General features: G+C 50.6%; 6 protein-coding genes across 6 annotated transcripts; 4 read left to right on the top strand and 2 right to left on the bottom strand.

Moving 5' to 3' along the window:
* The first annotated feature begins 82 nt into the window (after positions 1-82).
* On the top strand, positions 83-4,185 carry PSV08DRAFT_405869 (uncharacterized protein). Its single transcript, XM_014218414.2, has 6 exons — positions 83-219; positions 276-512; positions 563-912; positions 1,162-2,191; positions 2,768-3,568; positions 3,632-4,185. The coding sequence occupies exons 1-6, from the start codon at positions 136-138 to the stop codon at positions 3,878-3,880; spliced, it is 2,751 nt and encodes a 916-aa protein (XP_014073889.2). The 5' UTR covers positions 83-135; the 3' UTR covers positions 3,881-4,185.
* Positions 4,186-4,949: 764 nt separating this feature from the next.
* Positions 4,950-6,398, bottom strand: PSV08DRAFT_340651 (uncharacterized protein). The gene is made up of 3 exons (XM_014218417.2): positions 5,937-6,398; positions 5,555-5,871; positions 4,950-5,499 (listed from the first exon to the last, which is right to left on the bottom strand). Exons 1-3 carry the CDS (start codon positions 5,992-5,994, stop codon positions 5,434-5,436), a joined length of 441 nt encoding a protein of 146 aa, XP_014073892.1. The 5' UTR covers positions 5,995-6,398; the 3' UTR covers positions 4,950-5,433.
* Positions 6,399-9,318: 2,920 nt separating this feature from the next.
* Positions 9,319-11,419, top strand: PSV08DRAFT_405871 (FAD-binding domain-containing protein). The gene is made up of 3 exons (XM_014218418.1): positions 9,319-9,484; positions 9,535-9,789; positions 9,838-11,419. The coding sequence occupies exons 1-3, from the start codon at positions 9,381-9,383 to the stop codon at positions 11,126-11,128; spliced, it is 1,650 nt and encodes a 549-aa protein (XP_014073893.1). The 5' UTR covers positions 9,319-9,380; the 3' UTR covers positions 11,129-11,419.
* A 1,259-nt stretch (positions 11,420-12,678) lies between these two features.
* On the top strand, positions 12,679-13,903 carry PSV08DRAFT_190281 (chaperonin 10-like protein; the record flags this gene model as incomplete). Its single annotated transcript, XM_014218420.1, has 2 exons — positions 12,679-12,873; positions 12,992-13,903. 2 exons carry the CDS (start codon positions 12,679-12,681, stop codon positions 13,901-13,903), a joined length of 1,107 nt encoding a protein of 368 aa, XP_014073895.1.
* Positions 13,904-18,899: 4,996 nt separating this feature from the next.
* PSV08DRAFT_232535 (uncharacterized protein) lies at positions 18,900-20,188 on the top strand (the record flags this gene model as incomplete). Its single annotated transcript, XM_014218421.1, has 4 exons — positions 18,900-19,074; positions 19,148-19,352; positions 19,402-19,943; positions 19,992-20,188. The coding sequence occupies 4 exons, from the start codon at positions 18,900-18,902 to the stop codon at positions 20,186-20,188; spliced, it is 1,119 nt and encodes a 372-aa protein (XP_014073896.1).
* Positions 20,189-20,608: 420 nt separating this feature from the next.
* PSV08DRAFT_340678 (uncharacterized protein) lies at positions 20,609-22,487 on the bottom strand. The gene has a single exon (XM_014218422.2). The coding sequence runs from the start codon at positions 22,467-22,469 to the stop codon at positions 20,844-20,846; it is 1,626 nt and encodes a 541-aa protein (XP_014073897.1). The 5' UTR covers positions 22,470-22,487; the 3' UTR covers positions 20,609-20,843.
* Between the last annotated feature and the right edge of the window lie 186 nt (positions 22,488-22,673).

Genomic DNA, 22,673 nt, shown 5'->3' on the forward strand with positions numbered 1-22,673 from the left:
AACCACTAGCGCTTCCCCACGCCATGCACGCTTGACCAGGCCGCCGCCGACGCAACTTGGGCCTGGTGCCTACACCATGAGTACGACGACTCCTACACTTACAACTACGACTGTGTATACTTGACCTCCGTCGCCATGTACAACAGCAGACCCCTCGCATATGCGCCCACGCCCTACATTCCGCGCTCCAATCTGGCCGCGACCATCAATCTCGACGAGGTATGACGCGCCTCGGTCCCACCATGCTCTGCGCTGGTTACTAAATGACTGCCTAGGAAGTCAAGCTCTCAACAACGAACGCGGAGCGCGACTTGAACGATTCCCTTGCCGAAATCTACAGCATCATCATCACCCTGGATGCCGTCGAGAAGGCGTATCTTAAAGACTCGATTGCCGAAGCTGACTACACCGAGACATGCAGCCGGTTGATGAAGCAGTACAAATCCAATCTCGCCAACGAGACAGTTGCACGAGCATTCGGTGATCTGGATCAGTTCGCTAGGGAGTGGCATGTATGTCAACGAGGCTGGCGAGTACCTGTGCTGCGCTAACAGTACACCAGATGGAGTGTCCAAGGGCCGTTGAGCGATTGCGCGTCGGCATACCCGCTACCGTCGAACAAGGCCCATCGAGACCAGCTCAGCAAGGCGACTTTGGCGATGCGACACTTGTAGTCAATGCGACCGAGACGTTTATTACTCTGCTTGACGCCATTAAGATTGGACTCGTGGAGAAGGATACGCTGCATCCTCTTCTTGTTGAAATTATACAAGCAGTCAACAAGGTGACTGACGTCGACTTTGAGAACAAGGGCAAGATTGTCCAGTGGCTGATTACGTTGAACCAAATGCGCGCAGCCGACAAGCTGAACGACGAACAGGCGCGCGAGTTCCAGTTTGACATGGATCAGGCGTATTACGGCTTCAAGAGCACACTGAAGAAAGCATGAAAACGTCCTGGATGCGTGTTCCTGGCCTGGAGAAGCCCATCATTGGTACCGTGAGCTCCTAGCCCCGCACGGGCCCGCTAGACTTGGGTGAGTACCGAGTGTCGCACCCCGCTCGCCGATAATTGCGACTGCGCCTCCGCCATAGTCAATTCAAAATGTCCATGCTACATGGTATGGATAGCGCCTATCATTTGTATGAATGGGTGCTAAAGTCTCCGTGCAGTCCTCGACCTCCCCCAAATCTACACGAAGCCCTCTGCTGAGGCGCTCCTCGATACCCTCAGACTTCTCACAACTGCCCCACCGTCATGGGAGGAGCCAGAAGAAACGAAACGCAAAGACGGACAAGCGGCGGCAGTCACAGTCAGTTCAGAAGGTGTCACAGGGTACCTCACAAGCATCATTGGTAGTGATCTACGGTGGATAGAGGATGAAGAATTGAAGGAACAGATTTGGGATCAAGCCAGCGCAAGGCTCAGCGAGCGCTCTGGACGTTCTGCCATGGGCGCAATGTCACGTTCGTTCCACATTCCCACCTCGTCCGACGCTTTCGACCTCAGCATCCACGAACCAACTATGACTGGCGATGACCTGGGTCTGAAAACGTGGGCAGCGTCGTATCTCCTCGCGAAACGTCTCAGCTCATTCGATCTGGTCCCCCGGTATACAAAAAGTAGACTACAAGTGCTTGAGCTTGGTTCGGGAACTGGGCTGGTTGGACTCGCCATGGCAGGCCTGGGTGCAGACGTGGTGCTGACAGACCTGCCCAGCATCTGCCCGAACCTTAAGTACAACATACTTCAGAATGAGGAGGTGGTCAGCGGGAACAATGGAAGTGCTCGTGCAGCCATGCTTGATTGGACTGAGCCTCAGGTCTGCGAGCCGCTACAGGATGACGACGAGGCCGTGCCTGCAAAATTTCCAGTAATCCTGGCTGCCGATTCACTGTACTCTGCAGATCACCCTCGCATGCTGGTAGACACGATTGCGGCATGGCTTTCGCCGAACAGCGACGCCAAAGTCATTGTCGAGTTTCCGTACAGGGAGGCATATCTGCCTCAGATTGAGGACTTTCGCGGCCGGATGCTCGAGATTGGGTTGCAGATAGTGGATGAAGGCGAAGAGAAAGGATACGACGACTGGGGCGCGTCGAGGGCGAGCGGTGACCCAGACGAGGGTGCGCTCGTGACGTGTTGGTGGGCATGTTGGACGAGGAAAGGCTCAACTGGCAAAAAGCCAGCAGTCGGTGGCTAAAGTTGGGCAGATTATCCTCTGGAAGATATGGCCACGCGAGGCCTCGGCGTTTTGGCGTTTTGGCAGGGCGCCCACGGACCATATCCGTGGGATTTTTTCTGGTCATTCGCATAGTCGCGGCGGCGCACAGCAAGCAACGCTCGGAGCAACGCCGACATGTTCAGACGGAACGGTCCAAGAAGAGTGATGCACGCGCCGGGTAATTAGTCCGGGTAATCAAAACGCTTCCAGCCTGGCCGGGATAGCTCGCTGCGAAGCTGTAGCTCGGGGCTCCACCCGTTGCATCGTCATTACATGGCACTGGCCTGCGCCTGAGTCTTGAAGGATTGTTCCTACTTCTTCTGTCTTTCTTTTTTTCTCTCCCTCTCCCTGTAGACGGCGAATTGAATCAATACAAACAATCACATCCATATCTTACCCATTGACTCACCATGGCCACACCAACCGCTTCCCAAAAGGTACTTTACATTGCCCCGCCATAACCCCGCCATGCACAGCGCAACACGACAACATGGCGGCCAACATTCAGAGCAGAGGAGCACAAGATGACTGACAATTTGCTAGAACCCCTCTTTCGTTCTCCAAGAACCATTCAAAGTCACATATGAAGACCGGCCAATTCCTGAACTCCCATCACCATACGACGTTATTGTGCGGCCGCGATGGACTGGCATCTGCGGTTCCGACGTGCACTACTGGGTCGAGGGACGCATCGGCCACTTTGTAGTTGAGAAGCCCATGGTGCTCGGCCACGAGTCTGCCGGTATCGTACACAAGGTCGGCGACAAGGTCAAGGGCCTGAAAGTCGGAGATGAAGTCGCCATGGAGCCTGGTGTGCCCTGCCGTCGTTGCGTGCGCTGCAAAGAGGGAAAGTACAACCTCTGCCCAGACATGGCATTCGCAGCGACACCCCCATACGACGGTACCCTCGCACGGTACTACACTCTTCCAGAAGACTACTGCTACAAGCTACCCCAAAACATGAGCATGGAGGAGGGCGCCCTCATCGAGCCCACCGCCGTCGCTGTCCACATTACTCGCCAAGCAGCCATCAAGCCTGGTGACTCTGTTGTCGTATTTGGTGCCGGTCCCGTCGGTCTGCTCTGCTGTGCCGTCGCAAAGGCATACGGCGCAAAGAAGATTGTTACCGTTGACATCAACGACGAGCGTCTAGGCTTTGCGCTCAACTACGCTGCCAACGCCAGTTTCAAGAGCGAGCGCGTAAGCGCAGAGGAGAACGCCAGGAACATGATTAAGCAGTGTGAATTGGGGCCTGGTGCCGATGTCATCATCGATGCGTCTGGTGCAGAGCCTTGCATTCAGACTGCCATTCACGCTTTGCGCATGGGCGGAACATATGTTCAGGTACGTTTTTTTTACTGGTAGTTGTTGGTTGATATTCAACCTTGCTAACAAAATTACCAACAGGGCGGCATGGGCAAACCAGATATCACCTTCCCCATTGTAGCAATGTGCACAAAGGAACTCAACGTCAAGGGCTCCTTCCGCTACGGTCCCGGCGACTACCAGACTGCGATTGACCTTGTGGCTACCGGCCGTATCTCAGTCAAGGAGCTCATCACAGGCAAAGTCAAGTTTGAGGATGCAGAGAACGCGTTCAAGGATGTCAAGGGCGGCAAGGGCATCAAGATTTTGATCGAGGGTCCTGCCGAGTAGGTTTGATCTGGGGTTTTTTTTTGAGAAGGTTGTCTTGCGATGATATCGTTTTCATGAGGCGAAGAAGTGTAGATGTATGTCTCGTCACGATTTTTTCTTTTTCTTTTTTTTCTAGGAGCAGCAAAGGAGATGCTGTTATTTTTCTCGATGTTGATGGGGAAAATAAAATAGTGTCTGGTATGTGGTAAAATTATTTCCGAGAAATCAACGGTTAGTATATCAATGTTTACACTTGTAGTGTTTTTTTTTGACGTAAGGCTGAAGATGATTTTTTTTTCAACATACATACACGATATTTTAATTGTGAAACGAATTTCTCTGCTTTTCCCTTCTCGAAATCATTTCTTCGTTTCTACACAAGGAAATAATAATCATACTAATAGAATCAAATATTCTTTTCTCTTCTACTACACCCACAAAAATCAATACCTTCCCATCTTCCCTCTTCATAGCTACCCATCACCAACAGCCACACCCTGTGGCCTCCACCCCGCCCCCTTCCCCTAGCCCACCCCAGCAGCTACCCCACTGAAGCGCAAGACGTATGACCCCATCCCAGGCTAACCCTCCTCCTTCCTCCCCTCCCCACATGCGAGTGGAGAATTTCCCTCACCCAAAAAAGGAAAAAGCACGAAGAAAAAAAAGGGGACTAAATTGACAAGGGAGAGATAAGTGACGTGGGTAAATGTGGCTGTGTCTGTGTGTGTTGGAACATGGGGAAACGCCCTGAAACACGACGTGTGTCACGCACGTTCCTTCCCTCAGCACGTACGTACTCTACAGGTTTGACGGCGGGTAAGGGGATAATTCAAGGAAAAACAGAGATGGAGAGAGAGAGAGAGAGAGAGATTTTTGTGCAGAACATTGTTGAATTGATGCTACCTTGTTTCTTTATGCAAGTCATCAACCATATTTTTTTGGGTTGACGTGCAGGCTTTTGTTGGGGGGGTGTTAAACTATGTTGCGTTTTGTTGCTTGCGCCGCTTGTTTTCTAGGGGAGAACAATGTTCATGGGGGTAAAGAGGTACAACACATGCACGATTACAATGTTGAGGCAGTTTGTTTTTGATTCTTTTATTTATTTATTTTGAAAGCTTGACAGTGTACATCGCAAGAAGGAATTCAGAATCGAGGTCCTCCCGTAACAAAAAACGGGCGGTTAAATGCTTGACTTGAATACATGATCGTCATGACGATGACTATGGAGAAATCATTCGCGCATGCTATATGCCTTTCTCCCTCGCAATAAACAAAAAGTAACACGCGATGTTTTGGTATGATAAGAATGCGCCGAGTTTGCCTTTCCCACGCTGCGGCTTTCTGCGGCCGGCGGGGAGATGAGGAGAAAAAAAATATATAGAGAGTTCAGTCGCTAAATCAAGAGGAGTGTCTGCCAGAGATGTCGGGTTGCAAAAATGCGGAAAAAGGTACAATCGTCTACATGGACAATGGGTACATGATTCATAAATCCCGGTTTGAAATGGGTGTGATGAAGAAGCGAAATTTGGGGTTTGTATGTGCTGAGATTATTCTGTCTGTGTACTGTGGACAATCTATACGCCTGTTTTACGGACAGTAGAGCCGCGCTTAGGTAGGGTCCATGGTTCGGGACAGACAATCTTGGAGAATATTAGTATGGTTGTAGATTAGAGTGAGAGATCATGTGCAACGTACCTCGCCTTCGCTGTATGCCCAAAAGTAAGCAATCATGCCGACAATGTAGTACAGGCCAGAGTTTGTGCCTTGGTAGATGAGAAGAGCACAAAGAGCGCTAATGGGGTAGACGATGAGGCGTGCTTCGATTGAACGATGCAGGCCCGTACCAGCGAGCAGCGGCAGGGGCCATTCCCAGGCGAGACCAATGACACCGAGAATTACATTGAGGACTTGCAGGACAGGAATGGGCTTGACGGCGCCATCGAGGTTCTTGGTGAGGAAATCCCAGAAGATCTTGGGCCAGAAGAAGCAGTGGAACCCAGCGCTTATTTGGTCTATGATGGTAAAGTTAGTAACAATGACAGCAGCGTGGAGGTCGTAATGGGAAAATGTAACTTACAGGCAGCAGCAGTGAGGATGACGAGACGCGCCCAGTGGTTCTTGATTAACTTGCCCATTGTGCAGAAATTATAAAGAAGGGATACGAGCAGTAAACCGAGCCCGCGGTCGTTTGAGAAAGAAAGTTAAATGGTAAGAAGCGAAAAGAAGGCGGAGAGAAACAAAGAAAGAAGGTAAGCAGAAATGTCCCTTCGACTACCAGTAGCCTCGTTGACAGATGAGCAGCGGACGTGGGACAGAGGGGCAGGGCGGAGTTTGTTATAGGCAATGCGTCGGGTGCAACGGCGGTTCAGTGGAGGCTCAAAGCGGTAAGGCGCGGTTGGGGACAGGCACCGATGAGCAGAGTGGATAGATATTGCGCAGGTGCTATAGAGGGCTGAGGCGTAGGCGAGTCTCAGGCGTGTTAGGTGTTCAGGCAGCGTGGTGTTGCCGTTGAGCTTCGCGACGTGAGGTGTATCAGTATACCGGGAGCGACAGCGGGAGTCGACCCCAATTGTAAAGGCAATTATGCGCCATTCGGATCCTGGTTGTTTTTGGCTGGGCAGTGACTGGGGTGGGGTGAAATGGTGCAGGTCAGTTGTGTAGCCGCTTGACCCGCACGGCTGCCATGGAGGGTGGTTGTGGTGAAGGCCATTGGCTGTCTGCACGAGATGGACGAGCGTGCTTGGCCCCGCTGCAGCCACAGCGGCCGTGCGCCGGATGCTTGTCTGTCCTATCACATCCCAGCTTCAGCCGCTTGGCTTTTGCTGCCAAACCCTCGCCCTGCGCTAGACGGGGGAAAAGGCGAAAACGACGAACAAGAGGACTTACGTAGTTACCTCTTCACGCTCACGTGGCCTGTGATTGATGGCGACAGCACCATGCCACCAGCCGCCAATGCAAATCAGAGCTCGATATACGCATCCCAGTGCTTGTCGCCTATCTCTACTAACCGCATCACGCCTCCACATGCTTTCGCCTACTCTACTAGTCTCCGTGCTGCCGATAGTCTCCACGCCACCGGATTGTTCTCTCGCTCACTCTCTAGCTATCTCTGGCCCATGGCCATCCATGTGCGGCTTGGTAATTCTCCGTCATCCACCCAGATGCGGCACGGCCATGGCTTGCGCCTAGCCAGCGGATGCCTGAGTCCCGGTTTCTCCTCAGTGCCTCAGGATAGTGCTCGGCGGGGCGCATGACGATCCACGGCCTTACTGCATGGAAAACAACATCGAAGGCTGCTCCTGGGTCCTCAGGCACGCTCATCAAACAACATCATACGACAACGTTTACTTCACAGGCCTGTTCATCCTGTAATGCCGTCGAGACAAAACAAAGTGGTTCGATACTCGTTCTGTATCAGTTCGCAGGAGCAGGCAAGCTTTTCTCCAACCTGGTTGTCGGAGGATTGCGTAGCCACAAGCCAGCGTCAAAGTGCTGATCGATTGGGGCTCAACGAGCCGAACGAGATCTTGGGGTAGAACAATGGCCTGACTTTGTTTTTGAGGGGCGTGGTAGGATCATGCAAAGAGCAGTGGGTGCTGTCGCCGTTGGATTTGCGTTTGTAGTGCATAGTACTGTGTATAGTAAAGTTGATTATGTATACAAATGCCTCTTAGCAGCTAGAACCAATTACTAGAGATGCACACCGCCACAGCACCAGCCACAGCCGCAATTCGCACCCAACGGTCAAGCCACAGCGGCAACTCTGCGAATGAGCCAGCACTCAACCCATCTCCCTCTCCCTCTCCAGCCCTGATTTTGTGTCACCCGAGCTATCGATTTCTCAGCTCAATCGCCCAGAGCACCCGACGTCTTTCTTGGCCCTCTTTTGCATCTGCACACCGCTCCCGTCGTCACACAAACCAAGGCAAGACTAGAGGGTGCCGACGATGTTCACTCGCTCAAAGGCCCACTGTGGATAAGGCCGGCAATTGGCACCTCTCCGTCCATCCAGCCGGAGGCAACGGCCACAGACCAAAATAGCGACGACATCTTGTACTCGTGCAGCTAGACACTATGCGCTAGCGGGCGTAAACTCTGTGGGGGGTACCTGAGCGCTTGCAGACAGCCCGCCATTGGCCGCCTGCTTCACGCCGAGCCTCTCGACCGATATTCAGTGCTACCAACCACGACCGAGAAGTGGCTCTGAGTACAACTCGGCGCCTCACACGCCAGGACAGCCACGACGGGCTCACACCATGCTCTTGTTCTGTTCCGCCGTATCCATTGTGTGTCTTAGTGGGGAGGGAGGGCCACCCTAGTTTAGGAGTAGAGCCGCCACCTGAGAACAAGTCCCCATCTCAAACACTTGTCCCTCACCGTCTGCTCATTGCCAACGCCCATGAGATTGCATCCTAGCCATTTGCATCTACCGTCTTTAACATAGCAAAACGACAGTGTTGGCCGATTCATAGCCTGTTTTCTCCATTTTACTCACGACACGCCTTCCAACGTCTACCGTTTCACCACGGCCTCGCGTATCAAAGTACCCGATCCGTCAGATAGTGTTTTCCCCCCAGCGCACTCGTAAATCCGCCTACGCCGGACAAAAAATCCCCCCAAACAACGCGACACAACGAGTGCGCCTGCCAGATTGACGCCGAGATTGACGTGTGGGACCTTTGCGACTCTCGCGCTTTCAGTTGCAACACTGTGGCTGCCTCTTTCTCTCCGTTATCCTCACCAAAACCTGAACCCCTCAAACAAAGGCCTAAGCGAAACATTGCTCGCATCGCTGCATACCGCTAGCCATCATACATACACGGTGTCGTGCATTACCCCCGAGACGGCCAGCCGTTGTTAGGCCCCGAATTTATCCCCTAAAGACCAAGGAAAAAATGGTTTTGTGCCTGGCGCTTCAGGTCTGAGACGCTCTTCACACACTAGGCGCTCGCGCATAGCTGCGAACCCCTCCACTACTCTCAACTCCTCAAATCTACGCCTTAGGCTTAGTGGGCATTGGCGCCTCCGCAACTGCCTTGCATCGCTTCCCTTCCTGGCCATTCGGACAGTTATCGAGCTTAGCCCAGCTGGTTATACCAGAGGCCTACCAGGACATCGGCCTGAGCCACATCCGTACCGAACCAGGCCCTGTCAGTTTCAGCACAGCGTGCCGCTCTACCCACGCCTGCGCGGCTCCTCACGACTCGCACACTGATCTGCGTCGGTGAGCTCGGCTTGTTCCTGGGCTTGACATTCTAATACCCTTGGTTCCCAGCCAGTCTTGGGGTCGTCCTCCACCTCCACCCCTCTTCCTCGCACACCACTCCGCCCGTCCCGGGACACCGACATTCTTTTCTTTATTTCGTATCTGGCTGGCCGGGTCGAACTTCGACTGGATCGTATTGCTTTTCTGGTTGAGGTTCGCTTTTTACTACGCGTACACTCTTTAATCTTTCATAATCACCGTTGAACGGACCGTCGCAACCCCCATCACCACCACAGCCTTGCAGCAACCGCCACCATGTCTGGAGGAGGAGTCTCGTGGTCGCGGCTCTTTACGCCGTCAAAACTCGCCTTTCATTTCTTCTTCTGGGGCTTTCATTTTGCCATCTTCGGCATAGGATGGTACGCACAATCCCATCAACTCTAGTTGTACATGTCTAACACAATCACAGGTGGAAACAAGCTGGCGATGCACGTCTAGCACCGCTTAACGCTCTTAAGTTTTCCGTCTGGATATCCCGAGGTGCAGGTCTAGTTCTCTCAGTCGACACCATGGTTATCGTTATGCCCATGTGCCGAAACATCCTCCGATGGCTACGACCCAAGGTGCGCTTTATGCCTCTTGATGAATCCATGTGGTTCCACCGACAAGTCGCCTATGCTATGCTGTTCTTCACAATCCTCCACGTGGCGGCGCATTATGTCAAGTAAGTGGTATCAGGCAGTAATCCATGCATCCAAGCTGACAAGAGTAGTTTCTTCAACGTCGAGCGTGTGCAAGTGCGACCCCAGATTGCTCTTCAGATCCACTACACAGAGGCTGGTGGTATCACGGGACACATTATGCTTCTTTGCATGCTGCTGATGTACACCACGGCCCACCACAGGATCCGCCAGCAATCATTCGAGACCTTCTGGTACACCCACCACCTGTTTATCCCGTTCTTGCTCGGCATGTACACACACGCGACCAACTGCTTCGTTCGTGACACTGCCAACCCATTTTCTCCGTTTGATCATGACAACTTCTGGACTCATTGCATCGGTTATGAGGGTTGGCGATGGGAGCTCGTTGGCGGCGGCTTGTACCTCTTTGACCGTCTCTACCGTGAGATCCGCTGCAGGCGCGAGACCAAGATTGTCAAGGTCGTCCGCCACCCGTACGACGCTGTTGAGATCCAGTTCACCAAGCCCAGCATGAAGTACAAGCCCGGACAGTGGCTGTTCCTGAACTGCCCGGAAGTCAGCTACTACCAGTGGCATCCATTTACCATTACTTCTTGCCCCAATGACCCTTATATCTCGGTCCACGTCCGCCAGGTTGGTGACTTTACTCGTGCGCTCGCCGATGCGCTTGGTGCCGGTCAGTCGCAATCCAAACTATACGACGAGCTGGACCCCATGGGCATGTACGAGATTGCTCTGCAGCACGGCCAAAAGATGCCTGCCCTCCGTATCGACGGACCCTATGGAGCTCCTGCTGAAGACGTCTTTGAGAACGAAGTTGCTGTCCTCATTGGTACTGGTATTGGTGTCACACCTTGGGCCTCTATTCTCAAGTCTATCTACCACCTCCGCCTGAGCCCCAACCCACCCAAGCGTCTCCGCCGTGTCGAATTCATCTGGGTCTGCAAAGATACTTCTTCCTTCGAATGGTTCCAAACGCTACTTTCTTCTCTCGAGGCACAATCTCTTGGTGGCGCAGATGGTGACCAGTTCCTGCGCATCCACACTTACCTCACCCAGAAGATGGATGTCAACACGGCGCAGAACATCGTCCTCAACTCTGTGGGCACAGACAAGGACCCTCTTACCGAACTCAAGTCTCGTACCAACTTTGGTCGCCCTGACTTCCAGCGCTTGCTCTGCGGTATGCGCGATGGTATTCTTGACCGCACTTACATGAACGGTCTCGAGAGCACGCTGCGTACCGAGGTAGGAGTCTACTTCTGTGGACCTAATGTTGCAGCTCGGGACATCAAGAAGGCGTGTAAGCAAGCGACTTGCCAGGAAGTCGACTTCAAGTTCTGGAAGGAGCATTTCTAGACGTGTTTGAAAAAAAATCTAGTTTGGGGTGCTTGAGAAAGTGGGATTCTTTTTTCGCGATACTAAAACCATCTTGGTTCAAGGCGTGTATTTGACTATTGTTCTTGCCCATGTTATGATCATAGCCCCGCCGTTGGAAGAGGTAGCAACCCACGGGTGCACCTGGTTTTATTTTTTTCTCCTTTTTTCTTTTTCTGTCGATTTACTCCATATCCAATCTACTGTCTACAAATGCAAATCTAGAAGACCTATTTTACTTCACTGCTTTTCACACATGCATATGTTTGCCTAACTCTGAAGCTCTAGATGGGAAAAACTGATGCAGCATCGATCAACATTTTTTGTCACATGTGCGCGAGTCATCCTATCTCCCATCGAACCATTCTCGAATGACATTTCAAGCTGTCAGTCATGTCAATCACGTCGAGTGCGCAGGGAGACAGACTCCGGGCCTCTCGGCGCTCGTTCGGCACATCTGGTTTCCGAAAGTTTGCGCATTGACGATGGTGTGGCTGAGGAACAGCAGCTGTGCTTGGCCTGGCTTGTCAGGCCATGGGAAGGCTTGGTATCCCGGACAGACGAGCGGCATAAGATGAGAGGGGGATCTTGGTGGAGTATGGTAGGATGCTATTACATGTGTGTGGTACTGGGAACCGGGGTTGCGGAGAGGTACTGTGGAGGTATATGTGACGACGCTGTACCTACGTACGCGTCGTGGCGTGGTGGAACACAGGATGGCTCTGCGTCGAGATGCGCATACGGCGCAGAGGGCCGTATGGGCTGATTGTGCCTCTGGCCATGAGTAGGTCGAAGAGATGTTGTAGTCGCAGGTCACATATACGCAGGTAAGATTCTCCGTAGTACGTACTTGGTATGTATGCGGCGCAGCAACCAACGCAGTCCATGTGTCATCCAGGGACTTGTTGTTCTTACTAAGTACTACTATTTCAAGTCACGCGTCCAGATCTTCATTCGACTCGGTCACCGGCCGACGACGCACACTCGGCTCAAGGCCGAGGCTACGTATGTCCCGACCAGCCGCCTGCTCAACACCACGGCTGAAGTATCGTGAAATCTGTCTTTGTCGCTGGCGGGCTGCAGGATACGTTACCAGAAGCGGTACTAGCCCCAACCCCCCCACCCCATGACTCGGCTGGCTCCAAACGGCCAATTGCGGACTTTGTCGGGTTCCCATTCGTGGAAGTAATCCGTTCAACCGCGGTCCTGTTGTCAGTGGGGTCGTGGCAGCAACTGTTTGGGAGAGATTATCACAACGACGCGTGCTGCCTGCCCCGCACCAATGATGGCCAGGCGGGACAACCACAGGTTAAAGACCATGGCAGGGCGAGACGGGCAAAAAGAATTGGGGACCTAGACCGCCGGGCCCAGCTGATCTGCTTCGCGGTGTACTTGTTGTCCCTCCCTCCATCTCTTCTGCTCTCCTCCTCTCTTTCTTTCCTTCTCCCCTCTTCACTTCACCATATACCCAGGCTTTTCCGTTTCTTCTTCTTCCTCCTCCTTTTCGTATTCTAAACGGCGAAATTCATAAGATGAGTGCAACCGAGATCAAGGCCTCAAAGGCAAACATTGGTGTTTACACCAACCCCGCCCACGATCTATGGGTTGCAGAGGCAGAACCAAGTCTGGAGGAGGTGCAAAGAGGCGGAGATTTGAAGCCTGGAGAGGTTCTGCTGAACGTCAAGAGCACCGGTATCTGCGGTAGTGACATTCATTTCTGGCATGCTGTACGTCTTTTTTCTTTCCCAGTCCCCCCGATCGACACTGCTGCTGCTCAGGACTTGTCGTCAAAAAATAGAAATATAATTTCGTTTCCACGAAACATGTTACTAATTTCGTATACAGGGTTGCATTGGTCCCATGATTGTCGAAGATACACATGTCTTGGGCCACGAATCTGCAGGCACAGTCATGGCCTGCCACCCCTCAGTGACACACCTCAAGCCCGGCGACCGCGTAGCCATCGAACCCAACATCATCTGCGGCGAATGTGAGCCCTGTCTTACAGGCCGCTACAACGGCTGCGAGCGTGTGCTCTTCCTGTCCACCCCGCCCGTCACCGGCCTGCTGCGCCGCTACCTCAAGCACCCAGCCATGTGGTGCCACAAGCTTCCGGACAGCATGAGCTTCGAAGACGGCGCCATGCTCGAGCCCCTCAGCGTCGCCCTTGCAGGCATGGACCGCGCCAACGTCCGTCTCGGCGACCCCGTCATCGTATGCGGCGCTGGCCCCATCGGCCTCGTCACCCTCCTCTGCTGTCAAGCCGCAGGCGCCACTCCCCTCGTCATCACAGACATTGACCAAGGGCGCCTCAACTTCGCCAAAGAGCTCGTCCCCAACGTCCTCACCCACAAGGTCGAATTCAGCCACACTCCCGAAGACTTCCAAGCCGCCATCCTCAAGCTCACCGACGGTGTCGAGCCCTCGCACGCCATGGAATGCACCGGCGTCGAAAGCTCCATCAACAGCGCCATCCAAACCGTCAAGTTTGGCGGCAAAGTCTTCGTCATTGGCGTCGGCAAAAACGAAATCAAAATCCCGTTTATGCGCCTCAGCACCCGCGAGGTCGATCTCCAGTTCCAGTACCGCTACTGCAATACTTGGCCCAAGGCTATCCGGTTGTACAAGAGCGGTGTCATTGATCTCAAGAAGCTCGTTACCCATCGGTTTAAGCTCGAGGATGCCGTCGAGGCGTTTAAGACCGCGGCGGATCCCAAGACCGGGTGCATCAAGGTGCAAATTCAGAGCTTGGATTAGGTGTGTGTGTGTGAATGTATGGATGGATGAGCGTGGGTGGACTGGCGTGTTTAGTTGATATCATTTTGTATGGCAATGGGGTTTCCCGCAATGGGCATTTCCTGCGGCTTTTTTCTTTGGTCTGGTTCTTGGTTTGCTAGAAATGAACGAAAGGACAAATGAATTAAGATATTTGCATTTGTGTCTTTTTTTTCAATGTTCTTGTGAAATCAAATCCGTTTGGGGTATTCTGTATCTTTTTCATCATGTCTGTTGAATTGTTGTGTGTACAGTTCGATTTTGGTAGCATATCTTGCTCCTGTCAAATGTTACGTGGTTGATAGTGTTATCATGTGAATTGTAGCGTGATAAGAGGTTGGGCTGAAAGAATAAATTTGAAATCCAATCGCTGACTCGCACAAAGTGAAAAAGTTTGTTCGTCTGCTCTGAGAAGAAGCCGCCAAACATTTTTGCGACCTGATCACGTGATATTATGCCGCAATATGTTGGTGGAACATTACATTTTCGTCACAGTCCTCGTTGATTCGTGAATTTGAAGTTTTGGATATAGTACCAATACAGCTATTGTCTGTACTTTGCCATCAGTACCCTTGCATCAATCTAGTCGTGTCGTTTCATTTCTTCTTTCCATTTATTTTGACCTCAGTTAGCAGTGCCCAAATAACAAAAGTATGGCCCATAAACGGCATTGAAAAGGGAGTAGATTTATTTACAAATTACTCTATCTCTCTCTTTTTGTCTGTTGCCGCAGTTTGGCTACTCTAATTACACGATGCCAGGACTACTGTTTGCGCACTGCTCTAGCCACTCTGGTGGCAGTGCTATCTAGCTGCTCGAGATATTGTTGTTCGTCACATAACTAGGCGCGATTTGACTATGAAGATTCTCAGCATCCTAGCTTAGTTTGTAGTTGATGAGAGCGGAGGTTCTCAGACCTAATTAGATCAATTTTCTTCTTCTAGGACAAACCACTGGAAGTAATTGTAGTACACAAATATAGCTGAAATTACCAAATAGTAAATCCAGCCAGCACATTTCATAGTGTGCAATATCATTCCCAATACTGCCGTCTAGTACAAACATACTTGTGCTACATCAGGAGAAAATTCTCACCATCGCTCACATGTATTGTTGGCGCACTCCAGTTGTATCGTTCCTACATATGGGTCCTCTGCAGTATACATCACCTTCCTTAAGTCGCAAACTCAACGCCCCGTATTTTTTATGCGCCACGTATTTGACAAATTTAGCTCCCGCATCTTACATCCGCCAAGATGGAAGGTTGGATCATCCAGACAGCAGTGGTCTAAGGCCTCCAACAAGGATACGCGGTCTTTGCATCAATGTCATTCTGTGCAAGCGCCCGCTGCGGTATTAACCTTAAAATGACTTGGCAATATCCACTTTTATTGTGTGGCGACTCTGGATGAAGCGGTGCTGATTTGTTAAAAAAGGGTCGTGTCGAGTTTCCTTTTGCACTGAGGTTAAGAACAAGGAAACTAGAAGCAATCGGTGTGTAAGACATAACAAGGGTTGAGAAATTGAGGTTGGATCGTAAAATTGAATGGGGTGTCTTGGACGGAATTCTTGGGCCTTGACAGATCTGGTGTAGTATAGAGTGCAATAAGCAGATTGAGGATATGCGAATGCATTCATTAGCACTTTCCACAGAAATTTCTCCCTTGAGAGCCTTAAATTGGTTGAAAACTCATTTCTCACTATTTCATGCTTCTTCTTCGTCATATCTCAAAACGAGACATCTGAGTTGCGCGATGGCATAGCCATGTTCGTACATGCAGTCTGAAGGCTTACCTTACTTCTTCTACGTCACTCAACAAGCCTACAAGTCACATTAAGTGGGTTCGAGTGACGGGAAGCATGACTCGCACCCTATCCACACGGCCAAGCACTCGTAACCCGGGCTGCTGTAATTGTGGAATGTGGGTCGCAGTACCAAACGTTTGGACAGGCGAGCATAAAATTAGTAGTAGTGCGGCAATAAAGTGGAGATACTAGCCGTTGGATGAACAACAGATTGAAGATTGACTATTTAAGCCTGAACGAAAGGGAAATCAGTCGTGGAGGGTACACGGAATAACATGCATTCGCCTGATTGCATCCAACAGCACGTAAAGTAAGTACAACAGGTATTGAGGAAGTCTAGCATAACAATTCTAACATAGGAGATGATTTCATATACGAGCGAAAAATTGCCTAGTTCGTCGCCATTGTTTCCAAAATCTGTGTAACTAGCAATCTAGTCTCCATCTTTGCACCTGAACCACAGATCGGGGCTCTCGGTCGACCGATGGAGTAGGAGGTAAGATGGCCGAATGTCACCAGTATTATTGTACTTGTAATTTACATGGGCATCGAAACCAGATTACCGTAGTGCTGATATTTACTATGTAGTAGAAAAGATGGCTCGTTTTAGTAGATTAGCCCGCTTGGCCTGGGTTTTCCGGTCTCATCGATCGACCGAGAGCCGGGAACCCGAAGAATAGGTCCATCAGCACTCATGCACAGCATAGTATCCACTTTTGTTTTTCTCACCCCACAAAGTTCAGATGTAGTGACTGATTTCGTGCCTGGCTATAGAAGTAGTGACCATATCTTGCTTTCCCCCACATCCATGCTGATAAACGCCACCAAACCTCCCGCGCGTTCAGATTGCATGTTAACTGATTGACTACGTGTCTGTATAGTAGCAGTATATTAGACCCTTTTGCAACACATCTTGATGCATACGCGGCATTGCTCTGTTGACACTGCCACGTAAACTGTCGTATCCTATTCTAGCATTGGTGGAAAACTATCCGAAAAATCGAGCGACATCAACAACTGCCGGAAATCCCGCAGCTCAGATGACCACGCTGTAGGTTGGATAAGAGAACATTAACTGCATGGGTCAGCTCCCGTGGTTCCGCTTACAAGGTGAGGTGAAGAAAGGTGTACATCGGCCCGCCTTAACTCGGGTACAGAGCGAATAGGCAAAGTGCAGCGCGCCCAACAACACCATCAACTGCTAAGGTTTGAACGTCAGATAGTTGCAATAGAGCTGCTATCTAACTACTTTCAGCGTGGACATATCCACTCTCTTTCTGCTTCAATATATGCATCTTAGCACTTTCTAGCAGAGCAAAAAAAAAAGATGAACCCCATGTATCTCTCAAGATGACAGCATGGCGGAGCCTGCATGTACAGCAAGCACCATAGCTGCCCAAACTCCGAACCACCCATCTCTATCTATCAGCATCCAACGAAAATACGCGTCGTTATAGTGTACACGCATACCAGATTCGAGTTTTGTCGCATGGCCCCACTTCCCCAACGAACCCTCCCCCTCACAGCCCCTCAACCTTGCTGACCGGGCCGGTGCGTAGTAAGCGCTTGTTAGTGGCATGCAGACACGCCAGAAATCTGGTACGGTATAGTACTACAACCCCAGAAAGCTGCTAGAAAAGATATCTGGGGACAAGGGAGGGGTTTATCCCTTGGCAGGAACAAATTGGATAAGGTCTCGGCCCATGAAGGGATGAAGCTTGGACAGTTTGTATGCGGCACCGCACCGAGTTCAGGAAAGCAAGGGAAACATGTATGCGAACCAATCTGATTGCTGAGGGACGAGATAGAGTTTGTGGAGGCTAGGGGATGGGATCCTCTCGGACGAATTGGGGATACTAAGCTGGTCTGATGGAAGCTACTGCCATCTCTTCTAGGCGGGTGGAGCGGATGGAAGATCGAATGGCGGTGGGCTTGAGCGTATGTTTGTCTTTTTTTAGCCGAGAGGACGTGGGAGGGAGAATCTTTGATTGCAAGAGTATGCGAGAGGGCGTGGTTTCTTGCGCTACTTATGTTCGGATCATTCCGAGAGTCGTCTTTTTGTGCCCAATACCGATATTTCCTGCCCGTGTGTTAAGATATATTGGTATGTACGTAAAAATGAAGTTGGTGTATGTGCCTGGTTTGCTATGTAACATGTAGACAAGTTCTATAACACAGTTGGCCGATCCTTCCCGATATCATGACTTTCTGATATGGGGAGTGTTGGAGTGTTGGAGTAAAGACACAAGTAGCTGCGTCCTCTTCATGCCCTTTTTTGTGCTATCCTGATTGTTGAAGATGAGTGGCAGAAACGGTGCTTCATAGAGAAGAAATCGGCGATTCAGGTAGGAGAAGTGGTAATCTTGAACCCTTCTTTCGTCGTCAAAGTCAGCATCACACCGCTATGGACGGCTGTGGAAGTAGCGAATCAAAAACAAAAGTATAGCCAGCATGCAGTATCGAAACGTATTAGTGGAGAAAAGGCGACATGCATGCCGGGTGCTTGCAAGCTATCAACAGCCTCACTTCATGGCGCATGTAGTATAGGGGACGAAACCAAAGTCTTGAAGTGCCATATCAGCCCAATGAGGTGCATCAAGATAGGTAGATGCCCAGCGACGACTAGATCAGAATATACGGTTTGATTGTGGCGAACAATGTGTGTAAATCCCCAAAAGGGTCACTCTCAGGGAATTCTTACTGGAAACAGAGTTCAGGGGAAATTTTGGCGGGGTGATGGTATTCAAGCCTTTTGGCGTGCAGGTGACGGCTTCTACCCAATCACATTCTCAAGGGTGATGAAAGTGTCGCTAAAGTTTCCTTAGACAACCTCAGAAACGTGGGAAACCCCAGTCTGACTTTCCCTCCGACAAAATACCCTGGTGGGTTCTGGCCCTTTTGAGTACTAGCAATGGCTATATACGTGTCGATCCAAACTTTCCGTAGTATTCGGAATTACAATATTCACCGAACAGACAAAGTTGCAGCCAGGATAGGGCTTGTCACGTACCAGGATTCCATCAACTGTATCTGAGCACATACATTAGCACGGATCAATGCTTTCCAACCAAGGGGCAAATACAACTTACTTATACGTATGCGATTCATGCAAACAAAAATGGCCTACTAATCGTTCTCCAACAAACACAGCCGAGTCGTACCAACAGCAGACATGCGACTCTTGCCATTTCTGGCCCTCATAGTGTCAACGCAACCGGCAGTTGCATTGCCATTCACCATTCGTAATACAGCCAAGACCACATCTGAGAGCAATGAGAAGTCACTCGTGCGTGCTTCTGTAGTGGTAACATGTATCTTGTATGCTTTTCTGCTCGCATTCGTCCAAGGTAAGTACAGCTCATGCCGAGTCGTGAACCGCTGTGATCGCCGCTAGTTTTGATTCTGGCTCATTATGCGCAGGTTATCGAGCAGGCCGCATGGCTGGTCAAAGGTCCAAAACCAGAGTATCAGACGTTCTAGTATTCCTGCAAGGTTTCTTTTGCTCAGTCCTCATAGTTGCTACTGCTTTGCTAGTGGTCACAGGATCCGGCTTGCACGGGCAAACTGAATGCCAAACTGCTCTTATAACCTGCGTCGTTGGGTTTGGAGGGACGAAGGTTGCTCTGTTCGTCTCCCATAACCCTGCTCAGGTGACACCGTGCTTATGTTTTTAGGTATCTTTTTCTACTCGAGCGTATTCGCATCGTTCGGGCTCCATTCATCAACCGTTGGCGTGATCCACTATACGTTGGAGGAGGGATTTCGTTCGTGAGCGGTTTTATTGCAATAACGGGTGCACAATTTGCCACCCGAATAGTTGTATTCCCAGGTGGCAATGGTGAATGTAGCATCGGATTTCGTCCACCGACTTCCTATCTCATCGTGGCAGTTGATGTCACTGCTAACCTCGCTCTGACGGGGATCTTTATATGGCAACTTCGCCCAGCTGTGGCTTTGCAAATACCCCGAATGCCAAGCACGGCCAATAACGCTGGAGGGACAAACGATTCCAACGCCGAAGGAATCAGGCTATGGATCAGAAGCGTACATAAGACCGTGTGGGGATCCCATTCGAGCAAATTGCAAGTCATGTTGGTACGGAACGTCGTCGGCGCGTTGATTATGCTCATTAGCTCCATTACCTTCAACATCCTCATCGCCAGCCAAGATTTTGCAAGACGGGGTCATGTTTGCATGTTGTTGTGTTTGACTGATGGTTAGTACTTGCCCCTAATTCTTCTTTCTATACTAAATGTTGTCCTAGTGACCGTCTGTATGCTCGTGACGCAGTATTTGACGACGCGCTCGGTCGAACAGGAGCCCGCATCGCATACACCTCCTCGCCCTACACTGGATGTATGGAGTAGCCCGGAGTCTTCCTCGAACAGTGCAATCTCCAGTGTCCCTTATCTAGACCCTAACAACAAGCACATCAAAGGCCATGTGTTTACAACTGGGTAGCTATCATCTCTTGTCTCTGCGATGGCCAAAAGCGCACACCCCAATGCTCCTTGGATACTATCATACAAGCCGGTCCACATCTTACCATAACTCGTTTGATAGGGCACTGCAAGGCATAAGCGCACAAAATGAAGTGGCTGTCAGACATTGAACGTTTCGTGGCTTGTCGCCGGCTGTGGAGTGTTAACCTGTGACCTTTTCTCGTCAATCACATTCCGTAGTTGCGAGATGCATACCATGGTAAGAAGTTGGATATAAAATGGCGAGAATTTGCCCATGGAATGTGTTGAGTACATTCAGAGAAGGGGGTACCGCAACCCACAACACAGAAACTCCAGGAAGTCAGTGTACCTTATAACAGAGCATCTGGTTGCATCACACAGCGGGAATCTTGATCCTGGATTCGGGTTTGATGATCAGGACTTCTATCGAGTTGAGATTGGTGTATTAGGGTAGAATTGTTGAGTGGAGATAAACACAGTATGCAGAGGCGAAGTTCCAAAAAGGTTTGTCTCGTAGCCTCAGTGCGCCCCTGGAGCTAGGGCTTCAAGTACAATAAAATCGTTTTCCCTCTAAAAGGTATCCTAAAATCCTGCATGACACATGAAACGCGCCTGCATGGTTATGGTGAAAGCTATGATTGGAAGAAATTGAACTACAGAAAAGAGTTGGCGAGTTGCTCAAAGTATTTTCTAGCAGCACTTAAGGGAACATTTACGCCCTTGGAACGTTCCTTGTCGGTGAGCTGTCTCTCAAGATGCTTTTCCAAAACTTCGATTGTAGTGTCCTCGTGAGGCTGGTTTACGATCTGCAGATTCATGCTGTCATTAACCGCTTCGCGGCCACCAACGACGATGATGTGGTTGTATTTTTTTCCTCTTGCTTCTGCAATTTTCTTACCAAGGGGACGATCACTTGTGTCGATGTCAACAGGAAGGTGAATGATTGAAAGAGGTAGAGGCTTTGGTGATGATGGTAACGCTTCGGATGCGTCTTGTGACTTCAAGCCCGACAACACTGATTGGATGCGCGAGACATGTTTGAGAACCTCGGGATTAGAGTTCAATGACAGTACTATAGCTGGCCGAGGAGAAAGCCAAAAGGGATATTTTCCTGCATAGTGCTCAATGAGCAGGGCCATGAAGCGCTCAATTGATCCGTAAATAGCACGGTGGATGATTACAGGACGGCGAAATGCCGTGTCAAGGCCCTTATCCATAGAACTCTGTGAGCGTGCCTCCAGCTCTTCTGGAGATGCTTGATATTGTAGATCAAAGCGTTGTGGTAGTTGAAAGTCAAGCTGAATGGTAGCCGTTTGATGCTCTTTGCCGTTTGAATCCTTCAGGACGATATCAATCTTGGGGCCGTAGAACGCTCCATCTCCTTCATTGATGGCCCATTCACTCCCCATGTTGTTTAGCGCAGTTGTCAATTGCTCCTCTGCGCGATCCCATTCTTCAATAGTGCCAATGAAGCTATCCTTTGGTCTAGTGGATAGAAGCAACTTGTATGGTCCTAGTCCAAACGTGTTGTATACCATGCCTACAAACTTGAGCGTTTGCTCGATTTCTGCCAAGATCTGATCCGGACGACAGAAGATGTGCGCGTCATCCTGATGAAACCGCCGGACCCTCGTCAAGCCCGTCAATGCGCCTGAGATTTCGTTTCGATGCAATGCACTGAAATCAGCAAGTCGGACTGGCAGATCGCGGTAACTCTTGATCTCGTCCCTGAACAACAAGCAATGGCCTGGGCAGTTCATTGGCTTCAGCCCAAACTCGCCATCCTCTCCACCATCAGCTTCAGGTATTTGCGCAGTTGTTCCCCTCCCTTGGACGCTGAACATGTCTTCGGCATAGTTTTCCCAATGTCCAGACTTTTCCCAAAGCGACTTCTTGTAAATTATGGGCGTAATGACCTCTTGGAAGCCAAACTGGGGGTATTGCGCGCGTAAGAATGACTGCAGCTTCTGAAAGACATAGGCGCCATTGGGAAGAATGAGCGGCGAGCCAGGACTATAGGGCGATGTTATGAAGAGGTTATGCGTTTGTGCGAGCGTCCGGTGGTCTGTAGGAGGGGTTGGAGGGGCAGTGGTTGTTGCGTTGAGTCGCGCACTGGCGGGGTCTTCAGATGAAACTGTTACCGTGTGCTGCAATTGCTGCGGCGCAGAGCACGAGCAGCTCCTTGCAACGAGATGCCCGTGTTGGCTCCATATCTGGGTGTTTATTTTCGCCCGCCTTAGAGCCTGCAGCGCGAATGGAAGCTGGCGCAATGGCGGCATTGCAAAGTCTTGAGCCGTCGAGTGCATTGACGTGAAGGTCAAGACGCACTTTCTAGGCTAGCGGGTCTTGGCACAGACTAGCCCAAACAAAACATAGCACAATGACGTGGACGCGTTAGAGGGATAGACAACACCATCCCCCACCCGTATACATACACAGTGCATACATACATACATACAAACACACATGCATACATAGACTGA

The sequence above is a fragment of the Bipolaris maydis genome, assembly GCF_028858645.1.
Source record: "Bipolaris maydis strain C4 unplaced genomic scaffold PSV08scaffold_17, whole genome shotgun sequence".
NCBI classification, from domain to species: domain Eukaryota; kingdom Fungi; phylum Ascomycota; class Dothideomycetes; order Pleosporales; family Pleosporaceae; genus Bipolaris; species Bipolaris maydis.